The 15,592-nt window shown below is 36.9% G+C and overlaps 1 protein-coding gene across 3 annotated transcripts in view; it reads right to left on the reverse strand.

The window, feature by feature from the left end:
• Dhx9 (DExH-box helicase 9) overlaps positions 1–15,592 on the reverse strand; it is a 36,768-nt gene that overhangs the window by 7,988 nt on the left and 13,188 nt on the right. For all 3 annotated transcript variants that reach the window (XM_006249996.5, NM_001395556.1, XM_008769633.3), the window contains 13 exons: positions 15,059–15,105; positions 12,310–12,446; positions 11,870–11,959; positions 11,616–11,777; positions 11,437–11,514; positions 10,820–11,011; positions 8,679–8,820; positions 8,195–8,277; positions 6,386–6,542; positions 4,749–4,849; positions 2,407–2,620; positions 2,166–2,260; positions 1,763–1,836 (listed from right to left, as the gene is read on the reverse strand). In XM_006249996.5, coding sequence (XP_006250058.1) covers positions 1,763–1,836; positions 2,166–2,260; positions 2,407–2,620; positions 4,749–4,849; positions 6,386–6,542; positions 8,195–8,277; positions 8,679–8,820; positions 10,820–11,011; positions 11,437–11,514; positions 11,616–11,777; positions 11,870–11,959; positions 12,310–12,446; positions 15,059–15,105 — 1,572 coding nt within the window. The remainder of the gene's footprint in view (positions 1–1,762; positions 1,837–2,165; positions 2,261–2,406; positions 2,621–4,748; positions 4,850–6,385; positions 6,543–8,194; positions 8,278–8,678; positions 8,821–10,819; positions 11,012–11,436; positions 11,515–11,615; positions 11,778–11,869; positions 11,960–12,309; positions 12,447–15,058; positions 15,106–15,592) is intronic.

The raw sequence follows: 15,592 nt of genomic DNA on the forward strand, positions 1-15,592 counted from the left end.
TGAATTTACAACTTACTAAATTTAAAAGACCAGCCTAGGGGCTGGAGAGATGGTTCAATGGTTAAAAGCACTGACTGCTCTTCTAGAGGTCCTGAGTTCAAATCGCACAACCAGGGTGGCTCACAACCATCTGTGATGCAATCTGATGCCCTCTTCTGGTGCATCTGAAGAAAGCTACAGTGAACTTAGATATAATAAATAAATCTTTAAAAAGAAAAAGACGGGCTAAAGAGATGGCTCAGCAGTTAAGAGCACTGACTGCTCTTCCAAAGGTCCTGAGTTCAAATCCCAGCAACCACATGGTGGCTCACAACCATCTGTAATGGGATCCGATGCCTTCTTCTGGTGTGTCTAAAGATAGCAACAGTGTACTTATATTCATAAAATAAAAAAATCTTAAAAAAAAAAAAAAAAAACAAGCTTCCTCTTCTAAGATTATAATAAAGTTGGCCACAACTTCTATAAAAAAAACAAGAAGTAAAAAGAAAAAGACGGGTTGGGGATTTAGCTCAGTGGTAGAGCGCTTGCCTAGCAAGCGCAAGGCCCTGGGTTCGGTCCCCAGCTCCGAAAAATAGAAAAGAAAAAAAAAAAAAAAAGAATAAAAAAAAAGAAAAAGACTAGTCTAGTGGTACAAGCTTATAGATCAAACTACTTGGTAGGCTGAGGCAGCAGGATCACAAGCTAAAAAAAAAAACCCATGTTAATACATTGAGTTCCAGGACTGTACAACCGTGACACTGTCTTTAAAAAAATTATGTACAGAATGGACTCTGTAAGCTTAAACACAAAGCAAGCCCAACCCAAAACCTTTCCTTTAACACTGCTGGGATTGCATTTCAACAACTAGGGACCTAAGTTATAGAGGTGGAGGGAGTCCAGGACATCAAAGTGATCCCATGGTCACTTAAAATTCACAAATAACCTAAAAGTAGCTATAGGTACTCACTACTACGTGACTGAGATTGAAACTGAATGCTGTTCACTGTTGAATAAGCAGTTATTAGCAAATCAAATTCCATCAACATGCCATACTAGTATTCAGAAAATGTGTACAACAGACAGCTATAACCAGAATTTCTTTCGTCCCCTCTACAAAATTTCTGTGCACTCATTTTACCTAAACAATGCCAAGGGTCAGTTCACAGATTTTAACTCAAGGCTCAGTTGTACTACATAATCAAGGTTGGCTAGCAGATCTCACAATACCAGGTTATAGGGATTTATTTTCTCAAGTGATCAAGTCAACTGTCTCATGCTAAGTAATGATTATTACAAGATAGCATGAGAAGTCCAGTGAACAAACAACCAATGGGATGAGTAAATAAAAGATCCTATGATAATGAGAAGTCAGAAGTTAGTTTGGCTATCAAACCTGGTAACTGTCCTTAATCTAAAATCAGTGTATATAAACATGGGGTATCTGTATGGGTATAAAAAAATAAAAATTTAAAACAATGAAGTCTAAAAACTAGATGTGATAGTATAAAACTATGTGAAACCCCAGTATTTGAATGGGGGGGAGGGGATGATCAAGCCTGAAGCAAACTACCACAAAAGAAATACTATCAGGGCTGAAAAGACAAGTTAGTGATTAAAACTACTTGCTTTCTTTTCTTACAGAAAACCTGGGTTCAGCTCCCCGCACCCACATGGCAGCTCATGAGCACCATGCACACAATTAGGGCACAGACATATATTTGCAGGCAAAACACTGATACACATACCTTACTAAAAGGAAAATAACAAAGTGTTGGGAACTTACTTGCAGGAGTCAATGACATAAACAACATCATTTATGGTAATGCTTGTTTCAGCAATGTTTGTGGACAAAATAACCTGCAAAAAGAGTATAAAATTATATTAACTAAAAACTTTCTGCTTACCAACAATCACCAGGGAATCATTCAAACCACTTAATACAGCAACAGAATTAAAAAGAAAAAAATAATCGGGGTTGGGGGTTTAGCTCAGCGGTAGAGCGCTTGCCTAGCTCTCTGGGTTCGGTCCACAGCTCCAAGAGGGGGGGGAAAAATCAACCAAACAGAAAGAGAAGAATTTTTTCCTATTTAATTTTTGATACTTAAGGTTTCTCCTAGTAGCTCTTGGAACACTATTACTAGTTCAGACCCATATCATATATGATCTCATTGTGATGCCATATTTACCTTGGTTACTCCATCTGGTACTGGATCAAACACTTTGCGCTGTTCCTCCCGAGGAATCTGAGAATGGAGAGGTAGAATCTGATACCGGTGACTTCCTACAACACACAAAGGTTAAGGACAAAACCTAAGCTGGTTTAAAATATGAGAATGTTCTCCATTACACACACTTTCATCTAATAAACATGAGCCAGGACAAAAGCAAAAATACTCAAAAGGCAATCTAGAACAAGAGTAATCATACCGAAATGTGAGTTATTTTCTAAATGCTTCTGCATAGTATAAATCAAGTTCCAGCCAGGTAAAAATACCAACACAGCTCCAGGAACATTAAGGGTTTCAATGTATTTAAGGAGTGCTTCAATAAGTTCAAAGGGAGTTTCCTTTTCATTCAACTGAGACATGCTCAACTTTGTTTCTGGTCCATATTCGTCACCACATATGAGATTGCAATTTGCCTACAAGAAAAAGGAAAATGATTTATTTGCCATAATTACTATAGCTCTTAAATTTCTTACTTTTTCCACACAAGTCACATCTAACATTACTGTCTTAGGATAGTCACATACGTCGCTAAGAAACCTTAGTTCTGAACTAGAGATGGTCAGCATGTAAATACCCATGTTCAGTTACTTCTACCCAGGCGGTTCACAACTGCCTATAACATCAGAATCAGGGGCTGGAGAGATGGCTCAGTGGTTAAGAGCACCGACTGCTCTTCCGGAGGTCCTGAGTTCAAATCCCAGCAACCACATGGTGGCTCACAACCATCCATAATGAGATCTGATGCCCTCTTCTGTTGTGTCTGAAGACAGCTACAGTGTACTTATAAATAATAAATAAATCTTAAAAAAAAAAAAAAAAAAAAAAAAAAAAACCATCAGAATCAAGGACCAACACCCGTTTCTGTGCCCACAGAAGCACTGAACAGGGCTGGAGATGGCTCAATGGTTAAGAGCGCTGACTGTTCTTCCAGAGGTCCTGAGTACAAATTCCAGGGACTATAACATGGTGGTTCACACTTCTAGTGTGTCTGAAGACAGCTACAGTGTACATACATCTAATAAATAAATCTAAAAAAATAAAAAAAGCACCTGAACAAATATGTAATTAAGTCTATAGAGCAAAGAGATTGATACCCATGAATAAAGATAGAACCTATGGTAAAAATATACTATTTTCCTGAGGAAGTATAGCTAAAATCCAACTTCAAACTTTACATTTGATTCTGAAAGGTTTCTACCCATTAACTTCTAAATATCTTTGGAAATTTTCTTTACAATGAACTATGCTAACTACCTACACTGATTGTGCCCTTTTTATAACCCAGTCTGGCTTTGAACATGTAATATCTGTTGGTGATCTTCAAGTATTTATTTACCTTTGGAAAACTTTGGCTATCTTAAAACAGTTGTTAGCAGAGGATGACCTAGAACTTCTTACTTCATCCCAACACACTCAGAAATTTCACATTTTTAAAAAAGATTTATATAATACACGTGAATAAACCATCTGTCTTCAGTCACACCAGAAGAGAGCATCAGTTCCCATTACAGATGGTTGTGAGCCACCATGTGGTTGATGGGATTTGAACTCAGGACCTCTGAAAGAGCAGTCAGAGCTCTTAACTGCTGAGCCATCTCTCCAGTCCAAAATTTCACATTAAAAAAAAAAAACCTCTCCATCTGGCCGTTATGTTATAGATAAGGTAGACCTGGTGGTAGAGAGTCTTTGTACCACCAACTCCGTGGAAGCTAAAGTAGCAGCAATTTAAAGACTGGAACTGAAACCCTATCTCAACCTAACTACTTAACTTTGCTCCCCAGGACCCAGTGTCAAAGGAAAAAACATATTCCTTCAAAATGGTCTTTAAATGTCTCCCCCTGGCAAACATCCAAATAATCTCTTTTTTTTTTTTTTTTGGTTCTTTTTTTCGGAGCTGGGGACCGAACCCAGGGCCTTGCGCTTCCTAGGCAAGCGCTCTACCACTGAGCTAAATCCCCAACCCCTCCAAATAATCTCTTAAATGAACAAATTTTACAAGTTAAAAAAAAAAAAAAAAAGGCCTGGGTTCAAATAATACCCAACATCGAGAGTCCTGAACTGAATTCCGACAATGAATAAAACTGAAATTTATTTTAATTTTCCAGGTACTCTGACACAGAGAAACACAAAGACTTCTTATACTGGTGACTATATAACCTCAACAGCCTTGTCATTGAACCAGAGATTATTTGAATTATAGACAGTGATCTAAGATATCACAATTATTTTTATTTACTCATTTATTATATATAAGTACACTGTAGCTGTCTTCAGATACACCATAAGGGGGCATCGATCTCTTTACAGATGGTTGTGAGCCACCATGTGGTTGCTGGGAATTGAACTCAGGACCTCTGGAAGAGTAGTCGGGTGCTCTTAACCGCTGAGCCATCTCTCCGGCCCAGATATCACAATTTTAAAGGACCCTGCAATGCCAATTAATTCATTCTATGCTTCAACTAAGCCATATGTCTGTTCTCCATCAGATATTCTCATATTAAAATGCTTCAGTCTTTTGGGTGTAGAAAGAAATCTACTTACGTCATCATCTTCACCACCATCATCCTCTTTATCCTTCTTTTTCTTGTCCTTTGGAGGAGGAATGAATTGGGTCATCTGAATGCAATCTTCCAGAAAATATTCTGTCAGAGAAAATCAAGTTAGTCAAGAACACGATAATTTACAAATGATACAGCTGTAATTCACTTGCTAATTCCTTTAATCACCATCAACTTGAGTCTTCACAAACTGTAAGAATTCATAGCAGTAGAAATTTTCTAATTAAATTTCAACAATGGAAACTTAATGTACGTATCCCCTTGGATCCTGGAAAAAGGTGACTCATGAATATAATCTTACAAAACCAGCTGGGATCTCCTCTTTATACACTGTTATACTCTCCACCAGGATCTCAATGCAATACCAATCAATGTATCTGAAATCCTAATAGGTCGAGAAGCATCTAATTTATATCTTGCCTATCTTCAAACACAAAGTGACCGCCCAAGATTACAAACCAGGGCTTGGGGATTTAGCTCAGTGGTAGAACGCTTGCCTAGCAAGCGCAAGGTCCTGGGTTCGGTCCCCAGCTCCAAAAAAAAAAAAAAAAAGATTACAAACCAAAGGCACATACACCTCCACCTAAATTACCTCCACCTGAACAATCGTGTTCAGTGTTAAGCTGAGCTCCCTTGCCACTTGAACTATACTCATCAGGAACCATTACTATCACATTTAATCATCTGCGTTGGAGAGTCAAGTCTCATCTACAAGAAAAATCAACTACACATACTACTTAGAAATCTGTAATTATCACTTATTTAACTCCCTATTCAGTATATATTCATATTTTAAACTTTGGGTTTACTCAAGTACCATCATTTACCATCATTAACTTTCCCCTTAAACTGTACCCATCACTTTCTGCCTGCAGATTGGGATGTAAGCTCTCAGCTACTACTTCATGCCTGCCTGCTTCCATGCTCCATAATCATGAAGTAACCCAAAACTGTAAGCAATCCTTCAATTAAAAGCTTTTCATGGGCTGGAGAAATGGCTCAGTGGTTAAGAGCAATGACTGCTCTTCCAGAGGTCCTGAGTTCAATTCCCAGCAACCACATGGTGGCTCACAACCATCTGTAATGGGATCTGATGCCCTCTTCTGGTGTGTCTGAGGACAGCAATAATGTAGTCATGCATAAAATAAATCTTAAAAAAAAAAAGCATTTCATGCCTTGGTCATAGTATCTCTTCACAATCAAGATAAAAGTTAACTACAGCACTATCTGCAACTTTATAACAACTTTAGTGACTATCCTCTACCATCCATTAATCTATTTCTGAAGAGCAAGATAGCAAATACTAGAACTTTAAAACCCATACACAAAGAAATACATTAGTTTCTGCTTCAGAGGTACATTTAACTTTTTTAATCTATTTATGTACATGTTCGTGTGGTATCTTCCAAATTACTTCCAAATTCACCAAACCTGAGCTCACTCATAAGCCAGCAAACTAGAGAAAATTTCACCATAGCACTCCAGCCCCAAGACTGTAAGCCATGTGTCACACAATACACGAACAATAGATAGGGATTTAAATTCAGGAACTTTTGCTTACACAATAAACAGTGAATGCGCTGTTTCTCAATTGAAAAATCCCACCCACACAAATTTTACCTTGAACTGGGAAAGTCCTTCCATAAACTTCAATGATGGGGCAATTGAAGAAATATTCACAGAACATGGTGGTATCAATAGTTGCAGACATAAGAACAATACGAACTTCAGGATAAGCCAGAACCACGTCACGCAGTACTACTAAGAGGAAGTCAGTCTATTGAAATAAAAATACAAATTTAAAGAGAGGGGTTATTAAAATAAACCTGTTAAGATTTGTGCTAGTCATAAGACACCATGAAATTCAGTTTCAAAGATCAGAACGAATTTCCATTTTGAGATGGGATGTTACTATACAATCACACTTGACTTTAAACTTGTGAGTCTCCTGCCTATATAGTCCAAGGGCTGGGATTACAATCATGTACTGCTGGGAAATCAAACTTAGGGGTTCTATGTATCCAAGGTAAGCATTCTATCAACTAATCTTCATCACCAGCCCTTCCTTTGTTTCTGTTTGTATATGTGCATCCTTTAAGGGAAAAAAGCTTAAGGTATATAAATAATTTATCTACATTAGTACAATTAAGTTTATAGTTGTACAACACAATTTTCATTAGAAACATGATAAAAACTAGTTCTAGCAGCACCAAAACAACTTAGTTTTGTAAAGTTTAAATAAATGTCTACTAAACAATTGTCCTCAATTACACTTAATAGTTCTTTCCTATCAATATATACCATACTTGTAAGAATTTGAACACAACTACCTAGGGTATGAATAAAGCTACTCCCCAAAACAATGAAGTTATTAAATGAAAATCCCAGTGCTAAGATTGATCGTTTAGGTAAATAGTGGGGCATCTGCTTTAATTGCAAGGTCGGGATTTGATACCCAGCAGTTTTAAAACACACTCATCCAATAGTGTGCTCATATTCCCTACTTATTTTCTTTTTTCTTTTTTTTTTTCTTTTTTTTTCGGAGCTGGGGACCGAACCCAGGGCCTTGCGCTCGCTAGGCAAGTGCTCTTCCGCTGAGCTAAATCCCCAGCCCCCCCTACTTATTTTCAAGACCATGTAAATCCTATTTGTAAAACAAATAAATACAAATGCTACCTGTGTATGCAGAGCACGCACAAAGTGTTTGTTAGAATGGCTATTGTAACAGCAACCTAGGGACAGCTTCAATGACCAAACTAAACTGACATCCTTTTAAAGAGACCACACTTGATTTTAATCTATAACTAAGGACATTGTTATAGCCAGGTGATGGTGGCAAAGCCTTTATTTAATACCAGCACTCAGGAGGCAGAGGCAGAGGCAGTTGGATATCTGAGTTTAAGACCAACCTGGTATACATAGAAAAATACCCAACTGAAAATGCAAATGAAAAAGATAAAGTTTTACACTGTCAAACTTTGAATGCCAGAATTGTATATTGGTTTACTAATCAAGAGTAAGAATGGTAAACAATTATAATTTTGTTTTCCATGATTATCACTAGCATCTGAAATGAGCTATCAATAACCACCACCATTTTGCTAAAAATCACAGAATTTGTGCTCGCTTCGGCAGCACATATACTAAAAATCACAGAAGTTATCACAAAGAAAAACTAAAATCCCTCCAGCTACTCAAGTCATAAATCATTACTAACTCAGCTATTAAACGATGGTTCTCTAAGTTAGCATTTACCAGTAGAGTAAGAAAGCAAGGATTTGGGGTTAGGGATTTAGCTCAGTGGTAGAGTGCTTGCCTAGCAAGCGCAAGGCCCTGGGTTCAGTCCCCAGCTTGGGGGAAAAAAAAAAAAGCAAGCAAGGATTTGATTTCTCCTGTTAAAGGGGAAAAAGTCATGCAGAGATTACTTACATTAATATCTCTTTCATGAATTTCATCTACAATAACATGACTGATTCCTCGAATGCCTGCTTCTAGTTTTCTTAGTAGCACACCTTGGGAAAATAAAAAAACAAAAAACAATTATAAGAGTTTTGTTACAGAATCAAAGAAGCAACAAACCAAAAATTTAGCTGCAGGTTGGTGGCTCTTGCCCTCGTGGTCATCTCAAAGCAGCCAATGAAGCAAACACTAACTCTGTTTTCACACAATCCTTGCATTGTACAGGAAAGGGCTTACTTGGATAATATGCAAGTAGAAATATCATGGGTTTTGTTTATTTTTGAGACAGTTTCTCTGTATAGCTATGATTGTTCAGGAACCCACACTGTACATCAGGCTGGCCTTGAACCTGTCTCTACTTCCAGAGCTCTTGAATTGAAATGAATACCAACCAACAGTTTTTTGTTTTCTTTATAAAAAGTTGACAAACTACAAATGAAAATACACCACTGACCTACAGTACAAAACATTATACTGGCATGAGGGCGTGGAAGTATAGACTCAAACCGGACACTGTAGCCACAGCTTTTTCCAGGTTCTTCTCCTCTCTCATAAGCAACTCGCTCAGCCACCGCAACTGCACTGATCCTTCTGGGCTAAAACAGAACACAAATATGGTATGAAATTACAAAATTAGTTTTATTTGTTTAATAGTGTCTATGTGATATGGGTGATAAAACCTACATAACATGCTAGGCAAATGCTGTATCACCAAACTGAACACAGCAGTTTTCTAAAAGGGTCTGATTATATAGTCAGGTTTCATGTAGCTTAGGAACAGTGAAATGATAGAAACGATTTTCATCAAGTTTGAAATTTTAATTTTAATAAATGAAGATATAACTATATAAACACATAACCACTTTATTTTAAGAGTAAGCAATTGCGGGGTTGGGGATTTAGCTCAGTGGTAGAGCACTTGCCTAGCAATCGCAAGGCTCTGGGTTCGGTCCTCAGCTCCAGAAAAGGAAAAAAAAAAAAAATGATTAAGAGGAATGGCACAAACCTACAAAGAACTCTTTCTTACAAATGGCTGTACTTAGAGCGAGTTTGAACCAAAAGATGATTGGTTCACTTTACTTCTTCAAGGACTCACATACACAAATCTTTGAAAAAGTTAGTTGTCAACAAAATGATAGGTTTAACCACATGTACCTTGAGAATGTTAAGAGACTTTAAATTATGCTGCTAAAAATATAACTACATAGACAAGATTGATCAGCCCCTCTAACAATCTATTTAAAACTCCGATCATAACAGTTCTCACAGTCAATTCCTTCCCCTAAGATGTTCTGGCCCAACATTTTTAATGTGTTTATAAATAGTGATCTATAAATAAGCATGCTCAAGGATGTCAACCTTGTACATAATATCTAATAAGTTTCTTAATGTACTCTGCTTCCTGTGTTGATACAGAAAAGTGTTATTCAGTGATCTTACTATAAATTAATTGTTCTTTCTCATCCTTGGACTTAACTTTTGCTAACACACGCAAAACATGTCTGGCTATCTAATGTTCTTTCTGCAAACCCACATAGTCTAAGCCTAGGATGAACTCATATGTTGCTAACCAATTTCCACATTCCGTTTTAATGGCTTAACTAAGATGATAGCTTTCTGGGTTGGAGAGATGGTTTTTCTAGAGGTCCTGAGTTCAATTCCCAGCAACCACATGGTGGCTCGCAATCATCTGTAATTGTATTTAATGCTCTCTTCTCGTGTGTCTGAAAACAGCTATAGTGTACTCATATGACTAAAATAAATAAAGAAAAGATAGCTTTCTTTCCATGCTATCACTTTTAAGTTAACAATACACCTTAAAGCTGCATTCATACTTAAATGCAGAGTAACACTGCCCTACATACAAGTTTCCCGCTAAATACAAATTTGTGCACTTTAAAAATAAAGCAATTAAAGCAATGATGTATACTACTAATGTAGAAATACCCTTTGTAAATGCACACAAAATAAGGTTCATTATCCTCTTACTTGAATAAGAATCCCTACACTGCTCTGACTCTCTTGCTTCCTTCCCTTACTCCCCACTCTCCTCACACCCCCTATTTCCCGCCCAGAGCTCAGGGCCAGCCCCTACTCCTCTACTTTCTCTCTCTCTCTCTCTGCCTTTCTGTCTCTACTAACCTCTCAACTCCCCTCCTCATGCCTTAAATAAATTCTATACTATACTGTTATGTCCCTCAGGAGGAAGGGATGCCTCAACATAGGCCTGCAAACTCGCCCCTTTCACCCACACCTTACACCTTCAAAACATATCCCTGGTTTCATTTTATAAAACACAACACCTGTGAGGCCCCTTCACAGATACTTGGCATGCTCACACCGAGAGGCACATAGTTAAAAATAAGATAAATTTCATTTAAAATGTATGGAATTTTGCTGGCATGTATGCTGGTACCACATACACACACCAAACTAATTAGGGCTCAGTAGTTAAGTATACTAGCTCCAAAGACAAAGACCTACACTCAGGCAAAACAGTGTTTCTGTTTAACACTCTTGAAAGCTTACTTGGCTACATCTCAAACAATTGCCAGAACTCTATAAACCCCAAGACAAACTCATACAATGACTTACCTGAGTCACAACAATATTGCACTCAGCTGCTCTGTCATTCTGGATGAAGTCATCCAAAATGTATTGTGGAACTTGCGTGGTTTTACCACAACCAGTAGCCCCTCGGATAATCACAACTGAATTTTGACTAATGGCTTCCAGAATTTCAGCTTCAAATTTCTTCACAGGAAGCAACTCTCTCTCTTGTAACACCTGGTTCAACAAAGATAAGTCATTTAAATCATTTCCATAAAAAAGTACTGCTTTCTAACTGGTTTAGGACTTGAAATATTTCAAAGAATGAAAACATTTTTATCTAATAAAATCTATTCCCACTACAATGTTCTTAAGAATATAGCTTGTGGTCTTAATACCTCAATTTCTCCTTAAATTTTAGGTCTCCAAAAAAATAAAATGTATTATAATTACTTGCAAAAAATGTTATCACTTTACATTTGCTATAAAATATTCAAAGTATATATTTAATATTGTATAACAGTACTATCAATCATTCAGGGGTCCTGATTTAATAGCCACTATCATAGTTAGCTATAATTAACAATTATAAAAACCTGCCATTCAACCTAACAATGTATTTAAGCTCTAGACAATATATGTAAGAGATCTTCAACACTCACACTCTGTAAATTATGATCCTGTTCCATCTGGTATGCTAATTCATTCTTAAGGTCCATGCTTATTTGTTCTGTAGAAGCCTGTAAAAAGAAAGCATTCAAACAAAATCTATTCACTTCTGACCTAAAAAAAGATACAAAGGAAAATATAGAACTAATCTTAGAACCCATATTGTACTTACATAAGCAAGGGGCCCCTCATCAATGTTGCTACTTGTCCAAGGATTCCAGTTGGACTGTGGGGGTGACCAAGGAACCACTCCCACTGCATTTTGCCTCTGAGATGGTTCAAAATGAGCCAATTTCCCAATGTTGAGTATAACTGGCATAGAAGGATCAACAGGCTATTTAAAAATAAAAAGCAAAAATAAATAAAAAGACATGATCCTAAGGAAAGACTTTAAAAACAAGGTAAACTGCAAAGCTACATGCTTACTGGGGGAACAATTTCCAGATCTAGCTCTTGAACCACATTTTGCAACTGAAGCTCCAAATCTGGGGAAAGGAAAACTTTGTAAGGCTCCACCTACAAAGAAGGAGCAAAGAAAATCATGAATATACCCATGAATATAATTTAAAACTACTAATTTCACCTAAACTAACATATAGCTGACATTAGGGCTATTATTGATTGCCAGAAACCAACAACTCTCTAAGTCAGAATTTCACCAATGACTCACTCAATGGCCCCTATAAACATAAGTTCTTCATAAAGTATTGATTAGTATAATTATTTTAATTTCTTCATTACTAAGTATTGAGCTTAGAATATAGCTCAGAAGTAAAACATTGTTTGTCTGGCATTTAAAAGCCCTAATCTTTATCCCCACTATAATGCCCCTCATCTAAATACTATGGTTATACCTAAGAACTTACTCTCTCTCCTTCTTTCTTCTTTGTAAGACCAGAGTAAGCTTCAATCACTCCAAGATGATAGAGTTGTCGGACTAGTGAGAGGGCACATGACTGTGCTGCTAATTTCTTATTTGATCCATGTTCACGTGCAAAAATCCCTATAAAGATTACCAAAGACAAATGAGCTGTGTAATGAACCATCAGAAACTAGGTATTTATGTACTAAAAGAAACATTGATACTACAGCATAGATCTTCTCATTTTATTTACTAAATACAGTTCTACAACCTAAAACTAATCATTTTGATAAAGACTGGCACAAAATTGTCATTTAAAAAAAGATTTACTTATTGTGCAGTGTTCTTCCTGCATGTATGCCAGAAGAGGGCATCATATCTCATTACAGAAAGTTATGAGCCACCATGTAGTTGCTGGGAATTAAACTCTAAGATGGCTCAGTGGTTAAGAGCACTCATTGCTCTTCCAAAAGGTTTCAAATTCAATTCCCGTCACCCACATGGCAGCTCACGCCTGTCTGATGTTGTTCTCTGGTATGCAGATATTTAAAAACAAGTATAAGACAAAATTGAATATACAGTCATTGCTTAGATCTGTCAAAATATTTCTACCTAATAAGCTCTGCAGTTTAAAATTATGTGAGGATTCCAAAACAAGTTTAATGAGAGCCATTATCAAGTCCATTAGCCTGTCACAAAATATCCAGACTCAACACAGAATGTTAGTTCCACCCAGGTCAGAGCTACACAAGACCTTAATTCAAAATGAAAAAAAAAAAAAAAAAAGTCAAAACAACTACTGACTATAGGTTATATACATCAAAGTTTTCCATAGACTGATAAGTATTTTTGTTAAATACTTTACAAAGTATTTCAGGCCATTCTTCCAACTCTCCCAATCAAATGAATTGAGCCACTGTTATATGGTATGAATTACATAAAGTAAGAGTCTGTCAGTTAAACAGATACAGAGATACCCCCTTTTTACCCTAACATACCTGACAGGTCTTAATCTTAGTCCTCAAAAAATAAAGAACATAGGCACCATTCTCAGCCTATCGTTTTCCATGGATGACTTCTATTCTGTTTTCTCAGGGTTAATGACCTCATGGTTTTTGTTTGGTTGTTTTGAGAGAGTCTAGTGTAGCCAAATCATAGCCTCCAAGAAGGGTGGTTTTTGTTTTTTTGGTGGCTGTTTTAAGACAGGGAGTATTTCACAGTATTCTGAATTGCTGCTCTCACAGCCCGGACACTTTTCTGATTCTCCTGCATCATCTCCCAGGGCTAGGCCTGTACCTCCTTCCCTAGCTTATAACATACTTTGGAATCAACCCCAGGCCCCAGAAATTTATGCAAATAACTGCCAACTAAGTATAAGCCGCCAGTCCTCATACTTAAAAATTTTGTTTTTTGGTTTGTTTCATAGAAAATATGTACATTCAGGGCCAACAAAATCTGAACTCACTACCATTGAGACACAACATGAAAAGAACAATGTTTGCACATTATACTGATATAAAGCACAAGAACTTGTTCATCATAGGCAAAGCACCTCGGCTTGTTTTGTGGTACAGGGGACCAAACTCCATAGCCTTCAAGTAATCAGTCTACTAATCTCCTAAATCCATCTCACCTATTTGCTTTCTCAGACTATCCTTAAACCTTTTGGGGGGTTTTCTGTTTGTTTTGTTGCTCCAGACAGGGTTTCCTCTACGTAGTGCAGGGTGTCTTAGATTTCACTTTGTAAACTAGGCTGGCACCCTCCTCTGCCTCCACCTCCTGAATTACAGGATTGTTCCACCACCACCCAGCATCTTGTTTTTTAAAACAAGGTTTCAGGGGCTGGAGAGATGGCTCAGCGGTTAAGAGCACCGGACTGCTATTTCAGAGGTCATGAGTTCAATTCCCAGCAACCACATGGTGGCTCACAACCATCTGTAAAGAGATCCGATGCCCTCTTCTGGTGTATCTGAAGACAGCTACAGTGTACTTATATATAATAAATAAATAAATCTTTAAAAAAAAAAAAAAAAAAAACAAGGTTTCAGTCCGTAACCCAGACTAGACTGGAGTTTATGGGCTGTCCTCCTTATACCTTAGCGATCCATACAGTGCATACTTGCACTTAAACCCACGCCTAGCTTTGACTGCACTCTCATGCTGCTAAACAGCTATCTTTAGGCCTTTAATGCTATTACCCAATCCAACTTGTGTTAAATTCCATTTTCCTATTTTAACTCCAAACTTGAATCCTTCATGATTTGACCACTAAAATATTACTGTAGAATCTTTTACATATGCAAATTGGGAGATAAAACCTGTGAAAAAATTAGTAATATTCTAACATTAATATTTCAGGTACTACTGAGACCTAAAACTTGCTACCTCAATAGATTTTTCAGCATATTTCAAGATCTAGACCAGTTAGTTACCACAGGTTGTGACAGCTGCTTATTAGGACAAAGGACTATCCACTGTACACCTCTTTGTCTCAACTTTCCCTAGGCCTGCTAACACCTTCCCCTCCTTCACTTGACAGTATTAATAACTCCTCCAACCCTATGTGTTACTCAATCTATTCTTTCACATTAATTTTTTTCAACTTATGTAAATGCCAAGATTGTCTTCATGGAAAATTTTATAACTACTTCTACACTGTTACATGTTCTACCATAGTAGCCCAAGCCTTCAGTGTAAAAATATTTCTGCAAAAATGTTTAATAAGAGTATTTTTAAAAAGTAATTACACTTACTTCTGCCCAACTGCTTGATATAAATGGTCATTTCTGCAATAAAGCTCCTGTAACAACACATACAATCAAAGTTAGGAATTGACCACTGTAAATTACTCCATTATCTCCCTAGTCAGGGAGGGTTTTCCAACTGCATTAGATAAGACATTACAGCAAAAACCATTTTGAACACTTATTTTTGTCCAGTCCTAGAACAGAAAGTATGTAAACTGCAAATATATAGGACATTAGTTATAAAGCAGCTGATGAGCTTTCTTTCATGAAAAAAAAGTTATGGTTTTAGATTATAGATTTACTTATTTTTACTCCAAGGCTCGTGTCTCAATATAAGAATGCTTTCAATGAAAGAAGATTGCTTATCTTGGAGAGCTAAGAAAAACACCAAACTCCTCAAAAGTATCTATGTATATATACTAATTTACAACTGCAACTTATTAGGGTAGTTTACACATGCAACCACTATATACCAGTAGCTCCTGTGGCAGAGTTCAAATTATCTCAAGCTGGAAGAAGTCCTTGGTTACAAAAAAATTT

Source organism: Rattus norvegicus, chromosome 13, assembly GCF_036323735.1.
Source record: "Rattus norvegicus strain BN/NHsdMcwi chromosome 13, GRCr8, whole genome shotgun sequence".
Taxonomy (NCBI): Eukaryota; Metazoa; Chordata; class Mammalia; order Rodentia; family Muridae; genus Rattus; species Rattus norvegicus.